The sequence below is a fragment of the Xenopus laevis genome, chromosome 9_10S, assembly GCF_017654675.1.
Source record: "Xenopus laevis strain J_2021 chromosome 9_10S, Xenopus_laevis_v10.1, whole genome shotgun sequence".
In the NCBI taxonomy this organism is placed as follows: domain Eukaryota; kingdom Metazoa; phylum Chordata; class Amphibia; order Anura; family Pipidae; genus Xenopus; species Xenopus laevis.
Genome location: NC_054388.1, coordinates 90,381,716 through 90,401,894, shown reverse-complemented (window position 1 = coordinate 90,401,894; position 20,179 = coordinate 90,381,716). Strand labels below are relative to the sequence as shown.

The window sequence follows — 20,179 nt, the reverse complement described above, 5'->3', positions numbered from 1 at the left end:
GCAGTAAACCTGGTTTCTATGCAACCAAAACTTGCCTCCAAGCCAGGAATTCAAAAATAAGTACCTGCTTTGAGGCCACTGGGAGCAACATCCAAGGAGTTGGTAACATGTTGCTCATGAACCACTGGTTCGGGATCACTGATGTAAATTTATAGAGGACATTGATTTGTCTAGCAACAGCAAATAGCATACTTCCTGGCATCAGCATGCTTATTATTAGTCTGAATCCTTTATCCTATAGGTACGGAGAGGCCTTATGAATGTTAACCATTGAGCAAACTATTTAGAATACAACGGTTTTAGTTCTTAATTGGTGATAAGTACTAAGACTTTGGTTCATGTAGCGTTTCACCACCAGTGTCTCTCTATGACCACTCAGGCGGCCCAGGTGATTGGCCCTGTGTGAGGCTAAACATTGCTCTTATTTGGAAGCAGCTGCTTTACACATTTCCTTGACTATCCAGAATATGAACAGAGCTTACAATGTGTGTAGAATATTCCTGCAAGTTCACAATTATACATAGGAGTGGAGGCTTCCATATTGCTTGATTTGTTTGAGGCGCATCAGAAATACTCCATATCTGTTCCCCTCCTTGGTGTGATAACAGATCTCAAACTCACTCCACACGCTGAACTATTTTATTTGCAACTCTTGTACAACACTACATCTTACATTGAAAATAAACTACGATCCACTTAATCAAGTTTTGGAAAAAAACTTTACGCATACAAAAGCTAGCTTATGTAGCTAGAGGGTGTCCCAAAAAATTTGACGCAGTCTGGGTTGCATGGATGTCAATACAATAACACCCCTGTAATAACTGTGTACTTGTCTTTATTGGAAATGTGTTTTATTTACTTGTCAGAATGAGGCCCTTATGACTTTATATTTTATAGTTTTTTCCTTTTCTTGTACTGTTTTTAAAATTTAAATAAATGTAAATAAAAAAAAAATCATCAATAAATGAAATATAAACTCTTCTTCACCGTGTATTATGGCTACTGACATGAGGTGTACTGCAGAAATAATGCAATGTGCTTTCTGTTTTGTACAGCCATGAGAGCAGGAGGATTCCGCAATGGGAGTTTGGGAAGCAGGCCCAGCGCTCCATTCCGAAGCAACGTGTACCAGCCTACTGAGATGGCAGTTGTGCTTAATGGCGGGACAGTAAGTATTGAAACACAGTGATACCATATGACGATTGACAAGGGAAGGACAGAAATCACCAAGTTGATGATTTGTGGGGGAAGAACATTACAGTACATTTAGTACAGATGCCCAGTCTACTATTCTCCTTTAAAGAGCCATATGTTATATGCAGGGTTGTGCTCAAATCTACAGTATGGGCTTTCCATGTAGGGACAAGCATTACTGTTACAAACCCCTTAGGCTTCGGTGTTACCGGTTATGCCAGTTTGGCACTTCTGTTCTTCAAAAAACACACCAGCCCCTGGTCCTTTTTGTCTGTTGAGAGTTTCAACGCCATCTTCTTTCGTTATCCCAGGTGTCCTCTGCACCAGTTCTAAGGGTGCGCATGTGCAGTACAGAAATTTCAGAAAAAGTTCTGTTCTGGGCATTTAGTCACTCAAGTCCAACAGGAATGCCTGGAATATTGTAAGAAGAAGATGGCAGCATTCAACTAAGCAACAGTATAAGCAACTAGAATCACTGGGGGTGCCTAAAATGTAGATTTTGTTTTGTTTATGCCCATTTTCTTAAAAATGTAGTTGGTTTTTAATGATTTCTAAACATTTATAGAGCATTCTGTAAGTGGCCTTCTCACTTAAGGGGTTATTTATCAAAATCCGAGAATATCTCACAATTTTCTGAAAACTACTCCAACCAAATCCGCACAGATTTTTTCTCCTTAGTTATCAATACATTTTCCCGAAAATATCTTGTGAAAATCCAAATACTGCACATTTTTCATATTTGTGGTTGCCGCCACAAAATCTTCGGATTATTGCACAGATATTTTCCGGACTTCTTCCATCAACTTCTACATGAACTCACTGGGCCTGAGTTGGAGTACTTTTTGGAAAATCTTGAGGTTTTTTTTTTCCATGAAAAAAAATGTTTTACTCCATTAAAAGGGCAATGAGAAAAAAATCTAAATTTAATAAATAATCCCCTTAATGTTGTCATTATGAAAGCAAGAGGCAGAAGAGCATTCAAGGGCCGTTTTTACCCCCTATCACAAGCAGATTATGAGAAAGCAAATTGTGTTTGGATTTAATTTGCCATTTAGATTTATATCATTTTCTATGAAATGCAAAAAAACTGAACTCAAGATTTATCTTCTTCTTTTATCTACTTCTTCATTAACTCCGTATATCACTGTTATCACGACCGATCAGCCATTCTCCACTTCACAGCAGGGTTGCTTCTTCAGGGCAGAGATGCAATAGCCAGCTTCTCGGGTAGACATTTGTACGTATTAGGTTTTAGCCTCTCTTGATCTCCAGAGAGCCTGACAGCGGTTGGGCAGCACAATAAGCCTTTAATGAGATCTCCCTTTCTGCAGTCATTTCTACCATCCTATAATCCGCTGATACCATTTGTTACACATACCCAAACGAGGCCACTGCTCTCATCTGCATTTAATTTCCAGTCTGCATCAATCAGCTCATGCACATAACAGTTTCCATTGAGCCGTTGGGTTTGCTTTTCTGCTGAGAGTGTGTGCAGTCAGCAATGTGTGAGATTAGTAAAGGAGCATGGAGTGTTATATAGCAAGAGGTCACTTATACAGCCACAATGTATGAATAATAGAAGGACAGGATAAAGCCAAATCATGGTTTCAAACACCCTGCTTTCTGCCTGATTGTATATCTGTGTGTCCTAAGGAGCCTTCAGTGCCTGAATATATAATATAGTGCACAGAATAGTGTCATAAGTGCTGTAATTAGTAACCTTACTAGGAAACAAAACAAATATATACAGGTATGGATCCCTTACTCCTAAATCTCCAAATTACGGCATGGCCATCTTAAAAAATAATTTTGAAAAATGATTTCCTTTTTCTCTGCAATAATAAAACAGTACCTTGTACTTGATCCCGACTACGGGTTTATTTAATGTTTATACTGTATGTTTTTTTAGTTGACTTAAATTATGTTAATCCAAATAACCAAAAGATCCCTTATCCAGAAAACTCCAGGTCACTAGCATTCTGGATAACAAGTCCCATACCTGTACAATATAAAAAAAATTTTAAGTTGTGTTCCATTTTAGTGATGGCCAGCTCAAGTGCCTGATCATTATGATCAAGACTAGGGTATAGATATAATGAATGCAGACTATGCCTTAGCTGAGGCTAGCAGTAAATGGCAGTGGAGATTAATAAAAAATACAAATATTTAGAAAAAGACAAACCATACTTATTAAGGAGGGATATATTTGTTCTTTCAAGCCAATACTGACTGTTAATGACAATTTGCATTTACCTAGGTTCAGAAAACATGTAGCAATTCAGAGGTAATTAAGCTCAAGGTTTGCCCCCAATATTGTATCCCTGGTTATTAAAAGATGGATCAATACTCTTTAGATACAATACATATCTGTGAATGGCACCACAATCCAATTTGTATTTTAAGTGATGCTTTTGCAGGCACCGTCCCTTCTCTGGCCTGCAATGACATCACAGTTTCCATCCTTCTCATGACATCAATGTCAAATGTGTGCCAGCAGGGAATGTCCTGAGGTGCACTGATGACAGATGATGTCATTTGAATCAGACAAGTTAAATGGAGCTCCATCCAAATGATGATTTAAAAGTCCAATGTAAGAGTCTCATTCTAGAAATATGCTCGATATTAAAAGCAGTAAATATTCCTTTCTCTTGGCTAAAGGCACAGTATGCCATTAGACTTTCTCTGCTCATCCTGACTACATGTACCATGAAAAGTTGAAAGCATGTAGAAGTAGGCAGCTTCTGCAGACAATGCTTCACTTCTCCTAATGCCTTGCATGTTGTATGATTAAAAGACCTTTGAAATAGGAAAATAACAGGAGCATGCTAGGGATTCTGGAACTGAAGAAGTCTTGGCTGCTATTCTGTTCCTTTGTGACATGTAGTTACCCACAATATGACTGGTATTCTTAAAAAGGAACACCAACAGCAGCAATTATCACTGTATACCAGCTTTAAGCAACTGTAAGCACCCTTAAGGTAGAGGTTCCCAGACTGTGGGGCTGACCTCTCCAGGGGGTCCAACCTGAAGTCCATTTAGAAAGGAATTTGGGGACAGCACCTATTTAATCTTTTAGATACACCTTGAAGATTAATTAAGTGAAGAACTTGGGTGGACACCTAGTTTATATCTAGATATTTATGGAACTATGAAAACTAGTAAATAAGTGCTTGGAATTTTGCAACCAATCACACTAAGCCCTCCAGAAGTCAACACTGTGCCCACCAGAGGTCAACATTGTCTGCCTACAGCTACATATATTTATATCTGTAGCTGGAACTATGAAAACTAGTAAATAAGTGCTTGGAATTTTGCAACCAATCACACTAAGCCCTCCAGAAGTCAACACTGTGCCCACCAGAGGTCAACATTGTCTGCCTACAGCTACATATATTTATATCTCATAGGGGGAGTGGCAATGAAAGTCCATCTGCTCTCTATGGAATATTCCAATTTAGAACTGTGCACCTCACCTTGAATGTAAAATTATCACCAATGTTAGGGTGACCCAGAATACATCCCATTGATAATATTGCGTAGCAACCTTGTGTATCTGATGAGCTTGCAAGATGTTTAGTATACACCATGCCATAATCCAGTAACATTCACAGATATGTATGTCATTCTTTCCATACTTGACAGAACCTAGGTTTGGTAGAGTGAACTAGCTTTCCTGCTGTGTTATATTAATGTCTTGTTACACAAGAAGAATGGAAAATGAAGGAGTGACAGGGAAATTGCTTCCACATTATTGCTTTAAAAAAGGCTTGCAGTCATTAGATGTTATTAAACTGGTCCCCTACCAAACATAAAAGAGAGCTGTAGTGTTTTTCCATTGCTCACCAGTCCAACCACAGGGGTGGCTGCTTTTACTATAAAAGAGATGCATTAACAATTCCAACCCAAATCATGGGCTGCAAAGGCAACAATTATGGGCTTGTTTATTTGCCTGAAACTGGAAAAGAAGTGTATGTTTTGCCAGCTATTTATCTTTGCCTGAACCTGGCATTATATATTGGGAACATGTATTGGAAATGTATCATTGATTTTGGAAAACGTTTCAAAAAATGTTGATTTGAGAAAAATAAATTCTGCACTTGAAATTTTAGTTGACTTTGAACCATAGATTTCAGGTCATAGTGCTCTATTAGTATTCATTGTACCATAAGAGAGGTATGTTGATGATACACAGATAGCTATAATAATGATTTTTTAACTGATCACTTACCTAAGGGGTCCCTAAGTAGATTATGGTTGAAGGACATCTAGAGGGCACAGGCTGGACCCTTTATATACATGCATAACCTATCCCAGTAATTAGGAGTCAACATCACTGACAATCTACAAGCAAGAACTCAGAGACACTAAATTTCCATTGTGGGGAGATGCACTAAATCCAAAGGTGACATAGAATGCATTGGCCTGAGACATTAGAATTCCAGGGGCAATCAGTAATCATAAATGTCACTCAGTTCAGCGATTTCTGCTTCTTTGTAGATGTGGATAAATGGGTTAAGGTTACCATGTTGCCATTCAACTATAAAAGTTATAAATATACATGAACTTTGTAATGATGTGGTCTATTGATTCAATGGCACCCTGAACTTTATTTATTATGGGGCCTTCTAGATAAGTCTCGTTCTTTTACATGTACAGGTATGGGACCTGTTATCCAGAATGCTTGGGACCTGGGGTTTTCCAGATAACGGTTCTTTCCGTAATTTGGGTCTTCATGCCTTAAGTCTACTAGAACATAGTAAGTAAGGTTGAAAAAAGACACATGTCCATCGAGTTCAAGAAATTCATTTAAATATTAAATAAACCCAATAGGCTGTTTTTGCTTCCAATAAGGATTAATTATATCTTAGTTTGGATCAAGTACAAGGTACTGTTTTATTATTACAGAGAAAAAGGAAATCATTTTTAAAAATTTGGATTATTTGGATAAAATGGAGTCTATGGGAGACAGCCATTCCGTAATTCGGAGCTTTCTAGATATCGGGTTTCCAGATAAGGGATCCTATACCTGTACAAAGAACCAGAACATCCTCTTTTGGAAACATTGTCTCCATCAGAAACCCAGATAAACACTGCTGATGATTGGCTGCTATCACCCATAGCAGCCAATCATCAGTGCAATTATAAGAATGAACGCTATGGTATGATTGGTTGTTATGGGTGATAGATCTAGCCACGGCAAGCATTTAAGGCCAGTACATTTAAAGGGGTTGTTCGACTTCCAGTATCATGTAAAGAGTGATATTTTGAGACAGTTTGCTATTGGTTTTCATTTTTTATTATGAGTTTTTTGAGTTATTTCGCTTTTTATTCAGCAGCTCTCCAGTTTGCAATTTTAGCAATCTGGTTACAACCCTAGCAACCATGCATTGATTTGAATAAGACATTGAAATATGAATAGGAAAGGACCCAAATAGAAAGATGAGTAATAAAAAGTGTCAATTACATTAAATGTGTAGCCTTACAGAGCATTTAGGGATTTTTTTCGATGGAGTCAGTGACTCGCTATTGAAAGAGTCAGAAGAAGAAGGCAAATAATTCATAAACTGTAAAAAAGTGAAGACCAAGTGAAAGCCATTCTTTAACATACTAAAAACTTAAAAGGGAACTAAACCCTAAAAATTAATAGGGCTAAAAATGACATATTTTATATAATGACCTTAATGCACCAGTCTAAAGTTTCAGCATCTCAATAGTGGCAATAATCCAGGATTTCAAACTTGTCACAAGGAGTCACCATCTTGGAAAGTCATTCTGATGCTAGTTGCACTGGTTTCTGTGCTGCCATGTAGTAATTATCTGTATTAATTACTAATCAGCCTTATATTGTGACATTTATATTCTTTTTTTTATTTTTTTATTAAAGATTTTATCATATCAAATACATAATATCCACATTCTTATACACATTGGTTGGAGGAAAACATAAAAAAAATATGATACCCATAATAGTTATTAGTGTTCCTTTTATATAGGACATACGACATATGCCTTTACTCTTCTAAGGGTGACATTTCTATTCTATGTGTACTGTATATTGTGAGTGGGTCCCTAAGCTCAGTAAGTGACAGCAGCACAGAGCATGTGCAATGAATCAGCAGAAAAGAAGATGGGGAGCTACTGGGGCATCTTTGGAGACACAGATCTTTATTGCTAAAGGGATATGGTTGCATTGGGCTGGTGCAGAAGCCCAAAACATAATGCACAATTTTTCTAGCCTACGTCTTCAGTTAAGCTTTAGTTCTCCTTTAAAGGTGAAGCACTCCTTTAATAAAAGTGATTTTACGCACAACTGACTGCGGAGAAATTGCTGCAGCCGTAATTACACTTGTGGATGTACATGAGCCCTAATATTTTCTAAAAGCTGTATAAAGTGCCAAATTCCAATTTAGTTAGGAAAGTAAAAATGTAATCTTAGATTTCTTTTATATTGATATATTAACGCAGTCAAGTGTACACTTTTATGAGTCAATAATAGGTACCTATGAGAGCGATAAATAAGGTCAGGAAACTTGAATAAATTAAATGGGAGGTGACTTTATTTTACCGCAGTTTTCTTGAGTCTTGGAAAAAGAGAAATCCTGAATTTAAATAAATAGTTCCTAAAAAATTTTTTACAGATTCTGCATCAGTATAATAATATAATTTCTATAAATGTTTAAATAAATTTCTAATAATGTTTAAAGTTTAAAGTCTTCTGATTATTCTTCACTTTATTGGTATTTAGTGCATCATCCCACTTAGTACACTGACCTCCATTCTGGTAATATAAAAAGAACATTTTGCAACTTGCCGATATGTATTCATTGCACCTTTTTGATGGTTGTGATGTTATTTATCAATATAACTTCTAGTAAAAGTGATATCTGTCTGTCCCTTTCTTCTCCTCCTCCCTAGTAATTCTGGCTTTTGAAACAATGTCGCAGAAGTTGTCAGAATATGTGAAGAAACATGCCAGGTTGATTCAGCCACATTGTTTCAAGAGAGAACCAGCCATGCAAAAAAGGGACAGAAAAAAGAACGTATAAGAAAAGCTGCTTAGAATTACATTTCCTTTCATTAGACAAACTGTTATTTTTGGGTTTACATCCCCTTTAGTTTTTAAAGTGTCTGTTTGTGGTATTAATATAGTGATATTAATACCAGTTCCTAATAGGGATGCACCGAATCCAGGATTCGGGCAGGATTCAGTCTTTTTCAGCAGGATTCCCGGCGGAAACTGAATCCGAATCCTAATTTGCATATGCAAATTAGGGGCAGGAAGGGTAATCGCGTGACCTTTTGTCACAAAACAAGGAATTAAAAAATGTTTTCCCCTTCCCACCCCTTATTAGGATTCGGTTCAGTATTTGGCCAAATCTTTTGCAAAGGACTGGGGGGTCGGCTGAATCCAAAATAGTGGATTTGGCGCATCCCTAGTTTCTAATTATAGATTATTATTCTATCTAGCAAAAAAAAACACTAGAAATTTTTAATGGTGGTATAATTAAACCCTAATACCCATGAATTGTTGAACTAACTCTCTCTGCTGATGCTTACAAATCTGATATAGAGCTTAGGTTCTTAGTTATGCATTTGTTGTCCTTATTTCTAGATCCCAACTGCTCCACCAAGTTACACTGGAAGACATCTGTGGTGAAAAGCATATAGATCGCAGGGAGTCCCTGATACTGTTTATTCCCTATGGTCTTTGTGAGGGAGGAGTAAGGTAACAGAGCGCAGCCGCACAGCATCCGAGAGTTCTGCTAATCCTACCTAATAGGGCTTATCTAAATGTCAACAGCTGGGAACTCTTGAAATAAATACTAAAGACGGATTTTGTCACAGTGAACCTGGAGTTGGTTCGCACATCCAACAAGTCTCAATTCTAATCGAGCATCAACCAATTTAAGATGCCCTTAACATGTAAATGTGGCGGAGAATCCCTGCTGCCCTGTTCCGACTACAGAGACACTTGCTGAAACTCTATCCCTGCTCCGTTTAGAACTGGAAGAAGCAATGCGGGCCGGGAACCAAAGTGCTGTGCCGACTCATTCATTGCTGAACTGTCCGTCATGGCTAAAAAAAAGAGAAGCCCCGCCCACTCATACCGATTTTGAACATTGCAAAATCATCGATAGAATTCGATTTACGTATGTAAAGCGATAGAAGCCTTAAGGTTGAATATTGTATGTAAAGTTGCAACATTGAAAAATAATACAAGGTTCTGTTCTGGAATAGTGGGCTGTAACATTCACTGATATCAATGCAAAGTTTCCATACATTCAGGTATGTGAGTTTTCCTTTGCACGGATCCAGTGTCGGACTGGGACACCAGGGGCCCACCCAAAAACCTTAGACAGGGGGCCCACCAAAAGCCCTTAGATCAGGGGCCCAGTCAGTACTATTATAATTCCTCTTCTCACTTAACCTCTATTCTCCTAGTCTCTTTTCTTTACATACTATAATCTTATCTTAATATTATTCAGTCTATTTAGTCTCTTTGTTCTCATAGAAAAAGGTAATGACCATAAAATATGCCAAAAGTTTTGAAGCAGGAGGACCCACTGACACCTAGGCCCTGTGGGCCAGTCCGACACTGCACGGATCTATAGAGTGGATGCTAATGAGCAGCACGTAGCTAAAGCTGGCCATAGATTTACCTTCATATCGGACGAACAATCATTTTGGTGCCATCTCCCGACCTACAACTAACCATTCAGATCAAATAAAGTAGAAAAGAACAGATCAGACGATGTTCTGCCCCTGACAGCAATCGTACGAAAGTTATGTCCGACAAAAGCTGGTGACAGTCTCCCACTGAAAATCGTACGATCGGCAATACATGCAGAGATATTATCGGTAGCCGAAGGAGATTTGTGCGATCAAATGTTTGCGTCTATGGCCAGCTTAAGGGTCAGGCTTGCAGGCATTGTGTTTAGCAGCACAAGCTCTGCCACTGTGGGGGAATCTTTTACATTGATATCTGTGAATGTTCCAACATTTCTCTTATTAATACTGTATGAATTTGCCTTAGTGTTGAAGTCATGCTTCTGTATAGCATTTAGAGACTGGCTTAAAGGTATATGTTCACTGTACAATTTATCATCAGCAGTTCTGGCCCCTTTAAGGACCACGCAGAGTTATGGGATGTTGCACTAGTTGTTCACTAGGAACTGCTTCCTTTGCCTAGGCTTTTTACATTTCTCAAAGTGTGTGCAACATTATGCTGCTTTAAAAGGGAAGCACATCCAAAAATAGGTTGGGATTGAGTGACCAGAAGTGATTAGTCACTGTCTAGCTGTCCATGTGCTCTCAATAATTCTGGCCACACCAGACTGAATGACATGAGTGTTTTCACCTGAACCCCATGCTCATTTACTTGTGGTGGCACATGTCCTGGCAGGGGGGAAGACTAGGGGGGCGGACAGGGTGCAGTTTTTGCATTTGAGCCATCGGTCCTCTAGTTACTGGGGAGTGCTGAGGTAAACAGTATAGCAGCCTCCAATTACAAGTATAAAACTATACATTGAAGGAATGTCAGTATTCCCAAGCTACAATATACTTGACTACAGTTGGAAGAAAAAGCCTAGTATTATGGTGGAGTCCAGCAACCCATCCATTGCCTTGTTCCAATGTGAAGTGAAGGATTCTTGAACCTGAAGTCTATCTGCTTTCCATAGTGGGTGGTACACAGATTTTTCTGGAAAGCAGAAGGCCTTCAAGTCCCAGAATGCATCACTTTACAGTGGAACACTGCGACGGACGGGGTTCGCTTTACACTGTGAGCCTACGGGAGGATGAGGAAATGGGTCAGCGTTAGAGGCAGTTTATGATAGTTTCCTTTCAATATGCAAAATCAGGTATGTCTGGGTAAAAACAAAACTTCTAAAATCAGAAGAGTTATGAACTGCAAAATTAACAAAATGAATGCATCCCAGCCTGGTTGGGTATAATTCCTTTTAGAACGCAATGCTCATTATTAATCATCCATTAGGTTTACCTTTTTTCTTTAGCTTAAGAATCATCAGGAAAGAATGGGGCACGGTTTGCTTGGTTAGGTCTATGGTTTGTGCCAAAAACACTTATTTACTATTCTTGGTCCTATAAGGGGAACTGTAGTTGTTTAAAGGGGTTGTTCACCTTCCAAACACTTTTTTAAGTTCATTTGTTTTCAGATTTTCCCCCAGAAATAAAGCCTTTTTTCAATTACTTTTTTCAATAACTTTCCATTATTTATTTTTTATGGTTTTTCCAAAATCTAAGTTTTAAGTTGAATGTTCAGGTCTCTGGAGTTTCAGTCTGGCAGCTCAGTAATTCAGGCGCAGACTCTAAACAGTTACAATTTTGCAACATTTAGTTGATGCATTTCTCAGCAGTATCTCTGGAGTATTAGCAACTATTGTATCAATTCTAGCAGCTGCCTGTAATGAAATCCAGGGATTCATTTCCCCCTCCAGTGGAAACGGTTCTAGATACAAGATGAAGCCCTATTTTAGTGTTACTGTCCCTTTAGTGACATTTTAAACCTAGTTGGAATGTTCCTCCTAGACTCCTAGAGGGTTGCATATACTATCCACATACCTGCTTCCATTGATATGTAACCGTGTTTGCCGAGTCTCCCCAGTGGAGATGTAATAAAGGATGAGAATTCCGATGCATTTCATGTTCATTTAAACAAAGTGCATTCTACCCCCATTGGTCACATCACACGTTACTCATTGTCAGTGTCATTTTCTCTTTTTCCTATGGGAGAACTTTGCTCTGTAGATCCTGAGTTCAGTTTAAAGTAAAAAAATATTAAAATATTATTACAGGTAAAACTGTACACATCCTTAAATTATGTTCTGTTTCAGGTATGCTATTTTTCCTTGCTACATTCCTGATTGATCTGAAGGAAACTCCCACCCACAAACAGTTAATCGCATTGGTTCAATGTTATTGGCCAATGTAATTGCTATCTGTCCGGCTGTTTATATATTCTCTACTGGTACTGACTCTTGAACTATATAGCAGAAGCCGGCTCAATAGCAGGCCTGGAGGAGAACTGGCTTTTGCTGCATTGTTTCAAGAGTCAGAAACAAGATTAAAACAATAGTAATTGCATTTTGAAATATTTTTACAACTATTAAACATTTGCTGCAAACATGTTTAGAATGCCATCTTTCATTATGGGAAAAAAAATGTTATATATTTTCTTTCTACCAAAACACTGTGCCCAGGGGATTTATATTATTTTTTTTAATAATATAATGATGCTAGTACAGGGCACAGTTCTGGCCACCGGTTCCTCTGTTTAACCTAGCTACAATACATATAAAAGCCCACCTATGTTGATGAATGAAGTTGTTTCCAGATATATATATATATATATATATATATATATATATATATATATATATTAAGGTACATTTTTCTGTCCCAGACACATGATCATGGGGAAGGGGGTCATTTATCAGAGTTGCCTGTTACAAAACCTTTTCTGATTGGTGTAAAAAAAAACATCTAAATAAATGGCATCACAATGAACGCATTTTAAATATGTATATTGGCATTATGCAAATCACTTGTATATTTTACATTATTGCTTTTTATTTTTGTAGGAAACTGAAAAAACTATACATATGACAGGAAAGAGATGATGCTGCTTTTACAAGGGGGTTGCTAAGTAGAAGGCTCTGCCATAAATAGCAGAAGGTACTGATTTTATATAATGGTGACTTATAATATCCTTACAGTATATTTTACAATAGGGGGTACTTTATTCATTATATATATATATATATATATATATATATATATATATATATATATATATATATATATATATATAACATTTAAAAAGCAGGTCGACGTTTCGGTCTGTATCTAAGATCATTCTCAAAACCACCAAGACACCTGGTCTTGAGAATGGTCTTAGATACAGACCGAAACGTCGACCTGCTTTTTAAATGTATTTAATAAAGAACATAATTTTTTTTACATTTTTCTAAAAATCCTTGTGCATCCTCTTCCTTTTGGATTTTTTCTAAATACAGCTGCAATGGATAGCACCACGGTAATCTAGTTGGGATTAATTAGCTAGGTGTGCTGAACTACTCTGTATTTTTTATATATATATATATATATATATATATATATCTCTATCTATCTATCTATCTATCTATATATATATATATATATATATATATATATATATATATATATATATATATATATATATACATACAAACTGCAGTTTATATATTGTAAAATATAAGGATATTATAAGTCACCAAGGAGTTCCATGACCATATAAAAGCACAAGGCAACAAGGGGTACTTTATTTATTATAATACACAAGTGAGTCATGTGACAAAAAGGACATCACTAAGCTCCGTTTATAACTATACAGGATATTCATGGCTTTTGTGTACTATATATAGATATATGTTTCATTAGAAGCAAAACCTCAATCTGATTCTACTAAAGTTACATTGTGTATTTTTTTAAGGTTTTTAACTTATTTTTTGCCGATACCAATCTTTTCCGGTCTCTTTCTTTCCACCAGTTTCTTTGTGCCTTTCCTTTTTCGTTACCGTGCTATTTTTCATCTAGTGTCTCTTGCCTCTCCAGGTGGCTCTTGCCTCCTCAGATTTGTTTTTGTCTTTTCCCCAGTCCCATGTCCTTTTCTCTCTCTCTTGCATCTTCCATCGTGTGTCATTTTATGAAAATGTGTTTTTTAGTACAATATAGCCACCAATACATGTTTCGATCTCTATGATTTTGGTTATACAATGGGCCAAAGAGTTGGATATTTTTTGATTTGGTGGATGACTAAATAGCACTGATGTGCTATTTTGGCATAGAAGTGCAGACCTATCAATTCCAGGGCTGCTGATGCCCAGTACATGCGATAATGGGAGGCAAAAGGCAGTTAACAAAGGTGATATTTGTGCACACTCCAATAATACTTGTCCACTTGCTCATCTGTAGTAACAGTAATATAAATTGTGCAACATAATGCACTCAGCGACACTATTCGGTAGGGCTAATGGTGTAACTTTTATTGTTTGCCACATAGCACACAAGGTTTCAAGGGCTCTCAAGGGTTAAAGGCCATATTGCCGCTGTGTGTATTATCTTGCACAGTTAATAAAGGCAAAGCAAACCACAGTGCTAAGATGACCAGCAATGCCTCAGTTTTCTCTTGGGTGTATTCTATCTTCAGGAGCATGGGCAGAAGGCTGTGACTGATTCGTGTAAAAGGAAGAGAAAGCAATAATCTTGCACAAGGAATTTGGTATGGCCCGAACCTAGAGGTACAGAACTAGACTGTCCAGTTAACCATCCAGACAGCTTAGTGTTTATTCACAAAAAATAACATAATTCTCCAGTGGGGCTCCAATACTACAAGGCTTTCTACATTCATATAGTATTAGTTTGCCCCATTGGTAATGCAAAAAGCCTTCATGTAGGTTGCCGCAATTTGTCACTAATCACTGATCTTTCTCTGCAGGAGCAAATACTGCTCTAATGGACAGTAAATTCAGCTTTCAATCTGATTGATTGATTGGTTCAGCCAGCTACAAAACAGGGCTGGGAGTGATGGGTAGGTCAAACACAAGCTTATCCAAATGATTTGTGTGCAAGTTCTTATAGTTTTATGGCTGTTACTGGTATCCAGAACTCTGCAATCCTATTTCAGGTAGAGGATGAACATGTGTCACAGACACAATACTGTACTATAGTAGTACTCTGATTGCTCTTCTGCACATGTTTTGTCCCTGTCTGGTCTTGCTGAATGCCAGGGTAGACTCACATCACAGCAATTTAGTAAATGTTACATTGATCGGATGTTGGAGTGTGTAATGGATTTCAGCTGCTCGAGGGATCCTTAGGCAGTCCAACACCAATTCTCATGCTTTTCATTGCTGGTAGAGTCCGTTTCCACTGCTGAGGTCTAAACAAGGTCCTGCTGCTATTTCAATAAGATTGGCCCAGGTGAATAGGAGTGGGTTGTTTGTGACTACAAGGCAATTTTTTTCTCTTTAATTTCTGCATGCACTTAGTGGCACAGGTAAACTATTCCAGGTCTTCTGTATTAGGGCTCTTACAGACGAGCGTTTTTACCTGCGTTCCGTTTTTCTGCGTTCAGCCGCAGGGGAGCACAGGAATAGACGCATTACATTTTTTCCAATGGGGCTGTACTCACACAGGCGCGTGAAGGCGCCGAACGCAGGTTGAGACGCAACATGCTGCATTTTTCCTGCGTTCAGCGCCTACACGCGCCTGTGTGAGTACAGCCCCATTGGAAAAAATGTAATGCGTCTATTCCTGCGCTCCCCTGCGGCTGAACGCAGAAAAACTAAACGTAGGGGAGCGCAGGTAAAAACGCTCGTCTGTAAGAGCCCTTAGGCTAGTAGTGCATTCAATTATTTAGTCCAGACCAACACTGTCCAACTCTTTATTGTTGACATACTATTTGTCTATGGGCTGATGGTATCATACACAGGCTGTTGAAACCATTGCTTGGGGTTGTAGTCCAACACAACACCACTATAAAAGGTTTCTATTCCCTTGTGTGTTTTTAGCTAGTTTCTTGCCTTGATCCAAACAAAGTCACCACCATATGCTCCAGACAGGCTCAGTTATGAATGAAGGTTTACTAAACCAATCTTCCCACTACATTTTGCAGATGTTTGTGGTTGTGTAAATATGGCTCCTATCATTTAAATGGTTCTGGGTGCAAAACTAACATTATTTCCTAATGAATTAAAAGGGTTGTTCACATTTGAGTTACCTTTTAGTATGATGTAGAGATTGATATTATGAGACAATTTGCAATTGGTTTTCATTATTAAGGTTTTGGAGTTCTTTCGTTTTTTAAATATAGCTTTCCAGTTTGCAATTTCAGCAATCTGGTTGCTAGGGTCCAAATTTTCCTAGCAACCATGCCTTGATTTGTATTAGAGACTGGAATATTAATAGGAGAGGAATAGAAAGATGAGTAATAAAAAGTGGTAAAAACAGTAAATGTGTAGCCTTACCCCCATTTGAAAGCTGGAAAGAGTCAGATGAATAAGGTAATTTAAAAACTATAATGACAAGCAATTGAAAAGTTGCTTAGAATTGGCCGTTATATAACATACTAGAGTTAACATAGAGCTGATCTTCCTCTTTAACTCTTAATGCTCTTCCATGGAGAAGGTGCATGGGTTGTTATGTTAAAGTAAATGCTTCTGCTTGGTATTTAATAGAGCTTTATTTATTACATGCAGAATTTGTATCCCTAATTTCTTCCTAGTGATAGCACCGTGCCAAGGTCCTTGCATTTTAAGACAATCAGACAAAACATGTGTATTGTAAATGCTGTGTAATAAAAGGTGGCTACATGAAAAGGCTGTATAGCATGGAAGATGTTTTATTTTAATATCTAAACACAAAATAAAGATTTTATTGTTCATTCTATGTGTGCTAAGTGACTATGTTGTATAATAGAACAGATTCCCAGCATGTGACCTTGCTGACATGGTTGAACTATATTTCCCAGCAGCACCGGCAGCCTCCAGCTGTTGATGGGATCAGTTTTTAGGGCAGTGGTACAAAATGGTACTCTGATCTGTGCTGATTCAACCCTCTGCTTTAAATTCCATTGACTTGAATGGGAAGCACCGCTGATTGGGGCAGTTGTTTCCCATAGACACACACATCATTTTGGGCAATAATCACCCTTAAAAACAATCAGCCCAGCATCCAATTTATGTCTTGTAGCAAATTGTAGAGAATTTTGTTAATAATACATTCTGCATCTGACAAAGATCTATTTTAAGTAAAGTATAGTCACCACTTCAGTCTTGAAGGATTTTAATGTGAAAAAGATAAAAAGCAAAATGTCAGCTCAAATAGACAAACTGCACTAATGGGAAGAAGCACACAGAACAGTCTGTACTTACACATACACTCACCACCATGAATATCTGCTGCATGACAGACTTTGAAAGGAAAATCAAAGTAGCTTTTAACTTCAATTAATTTTCCTTTAAATAAGACCAATAATCTGATCTTAAAGCTATCAGTTGCATGACATATTTGCCTACAATGAACCAAACTGCCTGACCGAGGCATAAAGGGTATAAACCGTCTGTTCTAGTTGCAGACATTCAATTAAGAATATTGAGTCCAAACCAATAAGTCCGTATGTTTATTATTAAAACTGCACCAACCTAGAATTTTGATTTCTATTTTGTTGCCTGTGGCACAGACTCTAGAAACTAAATTGTGGACTCAATACAAGAATAGATGTTATTTTTTACTTTAAAGCCTCTACTATGTCTTTTTAAGGCAGCATTTAAATAGCCAAATAACACACATACAGTATATACCAAAGATGTACCACTTCATTGTAGAAAGAATAATTAAAGAGTTCTGCCTTGTAATCCTCGGCATCCCATGATGTAGTGTCTATGTTTGGGTGACTGTATTCTGTGGCGTGGGTGAGAGAACACTGATGGAAACACCAGCGGGATTTGGTGTAGGTACACTGTCTTCCAGATCTTTAGCTTCTCTCTCCACTGCAAAACAAGCAGAATTCAGAAAACATTGGGAGATGGAACAGATTTAATATTTCTGCGCAGAGTGGTACAAACTTCTGAGCCCATTTCTTGATTTGGCTCCTTGTGGATTGTAGCCAAGGGTCAAAACAGAAACGGTGCCCCAAAATTTATGCCAGGTTTGATATAGAATGCTAGGAAACAAAATGGGCTTCAAAAGAATAGTTATAGAGTAAAGGATGTTTCTTATAATACATATAAGCATCCGTTTCACAGACAGAACAGGGGTGAGTCATCTGGGCTTATAGTATGAAGCCTTTTGGCTTTAGTTGGCAGTGACCCTGCTTTTTGCACTTGCCCCACCCCTACAGCTTGGTGCTGTAAAACTACAACTCAACCAATGCCTTTGCCACTGTTAATGTGCCTTTCACCCTTGTGCTAAGGTCAATAGCCCAAGGACGATTTTGTCCCCTCAGTCCTTCGAGCGCTTTATACACCCTACCAACACTTTCCCATCTGGTCAGTGGCAAATGACTGCCCTTGCACTTGTCATCAAGTGAGTATTGCCCTGGAATGGGGGATTAGCTTTCATTAGCAATACATGGGTGAAATTTACTAATGGGTGAATTTTCGCCACTTCGTCAGATGTTAATTCACAGCACATACACTTATTCATCTGGGCAGATGAACGCTGACGAAGTTTCGCCAGCAGAAATTCATCAGTGCAAGCATTTCATAGCGAATTTTCGCTGGCGTATAGACGTCTTTATTAGAGATGCTGGTGCAAATGCTTGAAGTGGCCACTTATTATTAAAAATGTCCAAGGAAGCAAAATAAAGACAAAAGAGATCCTCTAATGCTCTAGACATGAGCCCACCCTAAAACAAATGTGGCATGCCCCTCAAATGGTTAAAAAACATTTTTAATAAAATATATTTAACAGTTACAACTTTTAAACACTTTTAAAATATAAAAAAAATGCCAGCCTTTTAGGCTTACAGGATATGATGTCACTGACATAAGATTGAGGAGGATGTAGCTTCATCTTATCAGTTTTCCAAGTATAACCTGATGAGGCAGACTCTGGCGAAAGGGGTAACGTGCTGGAAAATTCTCACTTTAGTGAATTTGCAATTGTTCACCTGAGAGATAATTCACCGGGCAAAATGGCGCAAAACCTTGTTAGCTCTGAGTGCGTTCGCTGGTGAATTGTCCTCTACGCCTGTTAGTAAACTGGCGATGTCCCTGCGCATTGTCTTTCACTAGCGATGGCCACTTCGCCCTTGAGTAAATTTGCCCCGTGGTGTGCTATAGGGTAGCCATGGCAGGAGTATTTTGAGCACAGGGAAGCTGTGGGTGAACACTCACTTTCCCTACTTCATAAACAATGTCCCTAAGAATACTATACTATACAGAGCAATGAACTTTATTTTTACCCTTTTATAAATACTCCCCTTAGTGCTTAATCAGTGAATAAAACCAAATTCAGATATGTTAAAGGCTGTCCAAGCCAGTTCCTTCAGAAACCCTGTGTTGTGAAGCTTTAACTGCAAAAGGCTCACACTCACTTGCCTCGTTTTTCCAAGTGACAGACAAAAGCAGATAGTACAGTATATAATTTCGCATCCCACAAAAAATACAATGGTTGATAATTATCCTAGAGCTGTTCTAATTGCTATGTGATCAGCCCAGCACCCCTTCAATGAATAAATCAGAGCTAAACAATGAAAAAAGCCATGTTCAGCAATCCTTCTATACTTGATTAATTGAGCTACAGTTTTCTGTGGGAGGATGACATGGTTTAATACAAGTCAGGAACTCTCAGTTCTAGGAGTCTGTCTGTGGATATATTTACTTGTTTAAATTTAAATCAAAATGTTCTGGCTTGAACTTCACCCAGAAGAAGAACTGTGTCCCAGTGTTTAAATTAGTGGAATTTTCACCAAAATGACAATTTGCAGGGACATTGCGAATTTACTAAAAGGCAAAGAAGACCATTTGCTAGCGAAAAAGCTCTGCGCAAGAAAAGTTTTGCTCCGATTTACCAGGCTAATTCTCGCCCAGGACAAAGATCGTTAATCCGTGAAAATCGGTTAAAAGTTTCACCAAAGTATATCTTGCCAAGTTCTGGCTGGCGAATTGATAAGATGAAGCGTATTTGCCATAAAGTAAAATCTGCCGTAGTTGAGCGGAGTCTTCAGAAGCAAAAATTTGCTCGTAACTTAATATGCGCCAGAGCAGTTAGACTCAAACGTTGTGGCAGTGGGAGTCAGCTGCCTTATGCTGGTACAGGTATGGAACCCATTATCCAGAAACCTGTTATCCAGAAAGCTCCAAATTACAGAAAGGCCATCTCCCATAGACTCCATTTTATCCAAATAATCCACATTTTGAAAAAGTACTTCCTTTTTCTCTGTTATAATAAAACAGTACCTTGTACCTCCAGACTAAGATAT

The 20,179-nt window shown here is 38.0% G+C and overlaps 1 protein-coding gene across 3 annotated transcripts in view; it reads left to right on the top strand.

Moving 5' to 3' along the window:
- gprc5b.S (G protein-coupled receptor, class C, group 5, member B S homeolog) overlaps positions 1 to 20,179 on the top strand; it is a 55,797-nt gene that overhangs the window by 22,245 nt on the left and 13,373 nt on the right. For 2 of the 3 annotated variants that reach the window (XM_041579243.1, XM_018239127.2), the window contains one exon: positions 1,056 to 1,168. In XM_041579243.1, coding sequence (XP_041435177.1) covers positions 1,056 to 1,168 — 113 coding nt within the window. Of the gene's footprint in view, positions 1 to 1,055; positions 1,169 to 8,806; positions 11,404 to 20,179 lie in introns of those variants that run through there. The other variant, XM_041579244.1, reaches the window with a different exon arrangement.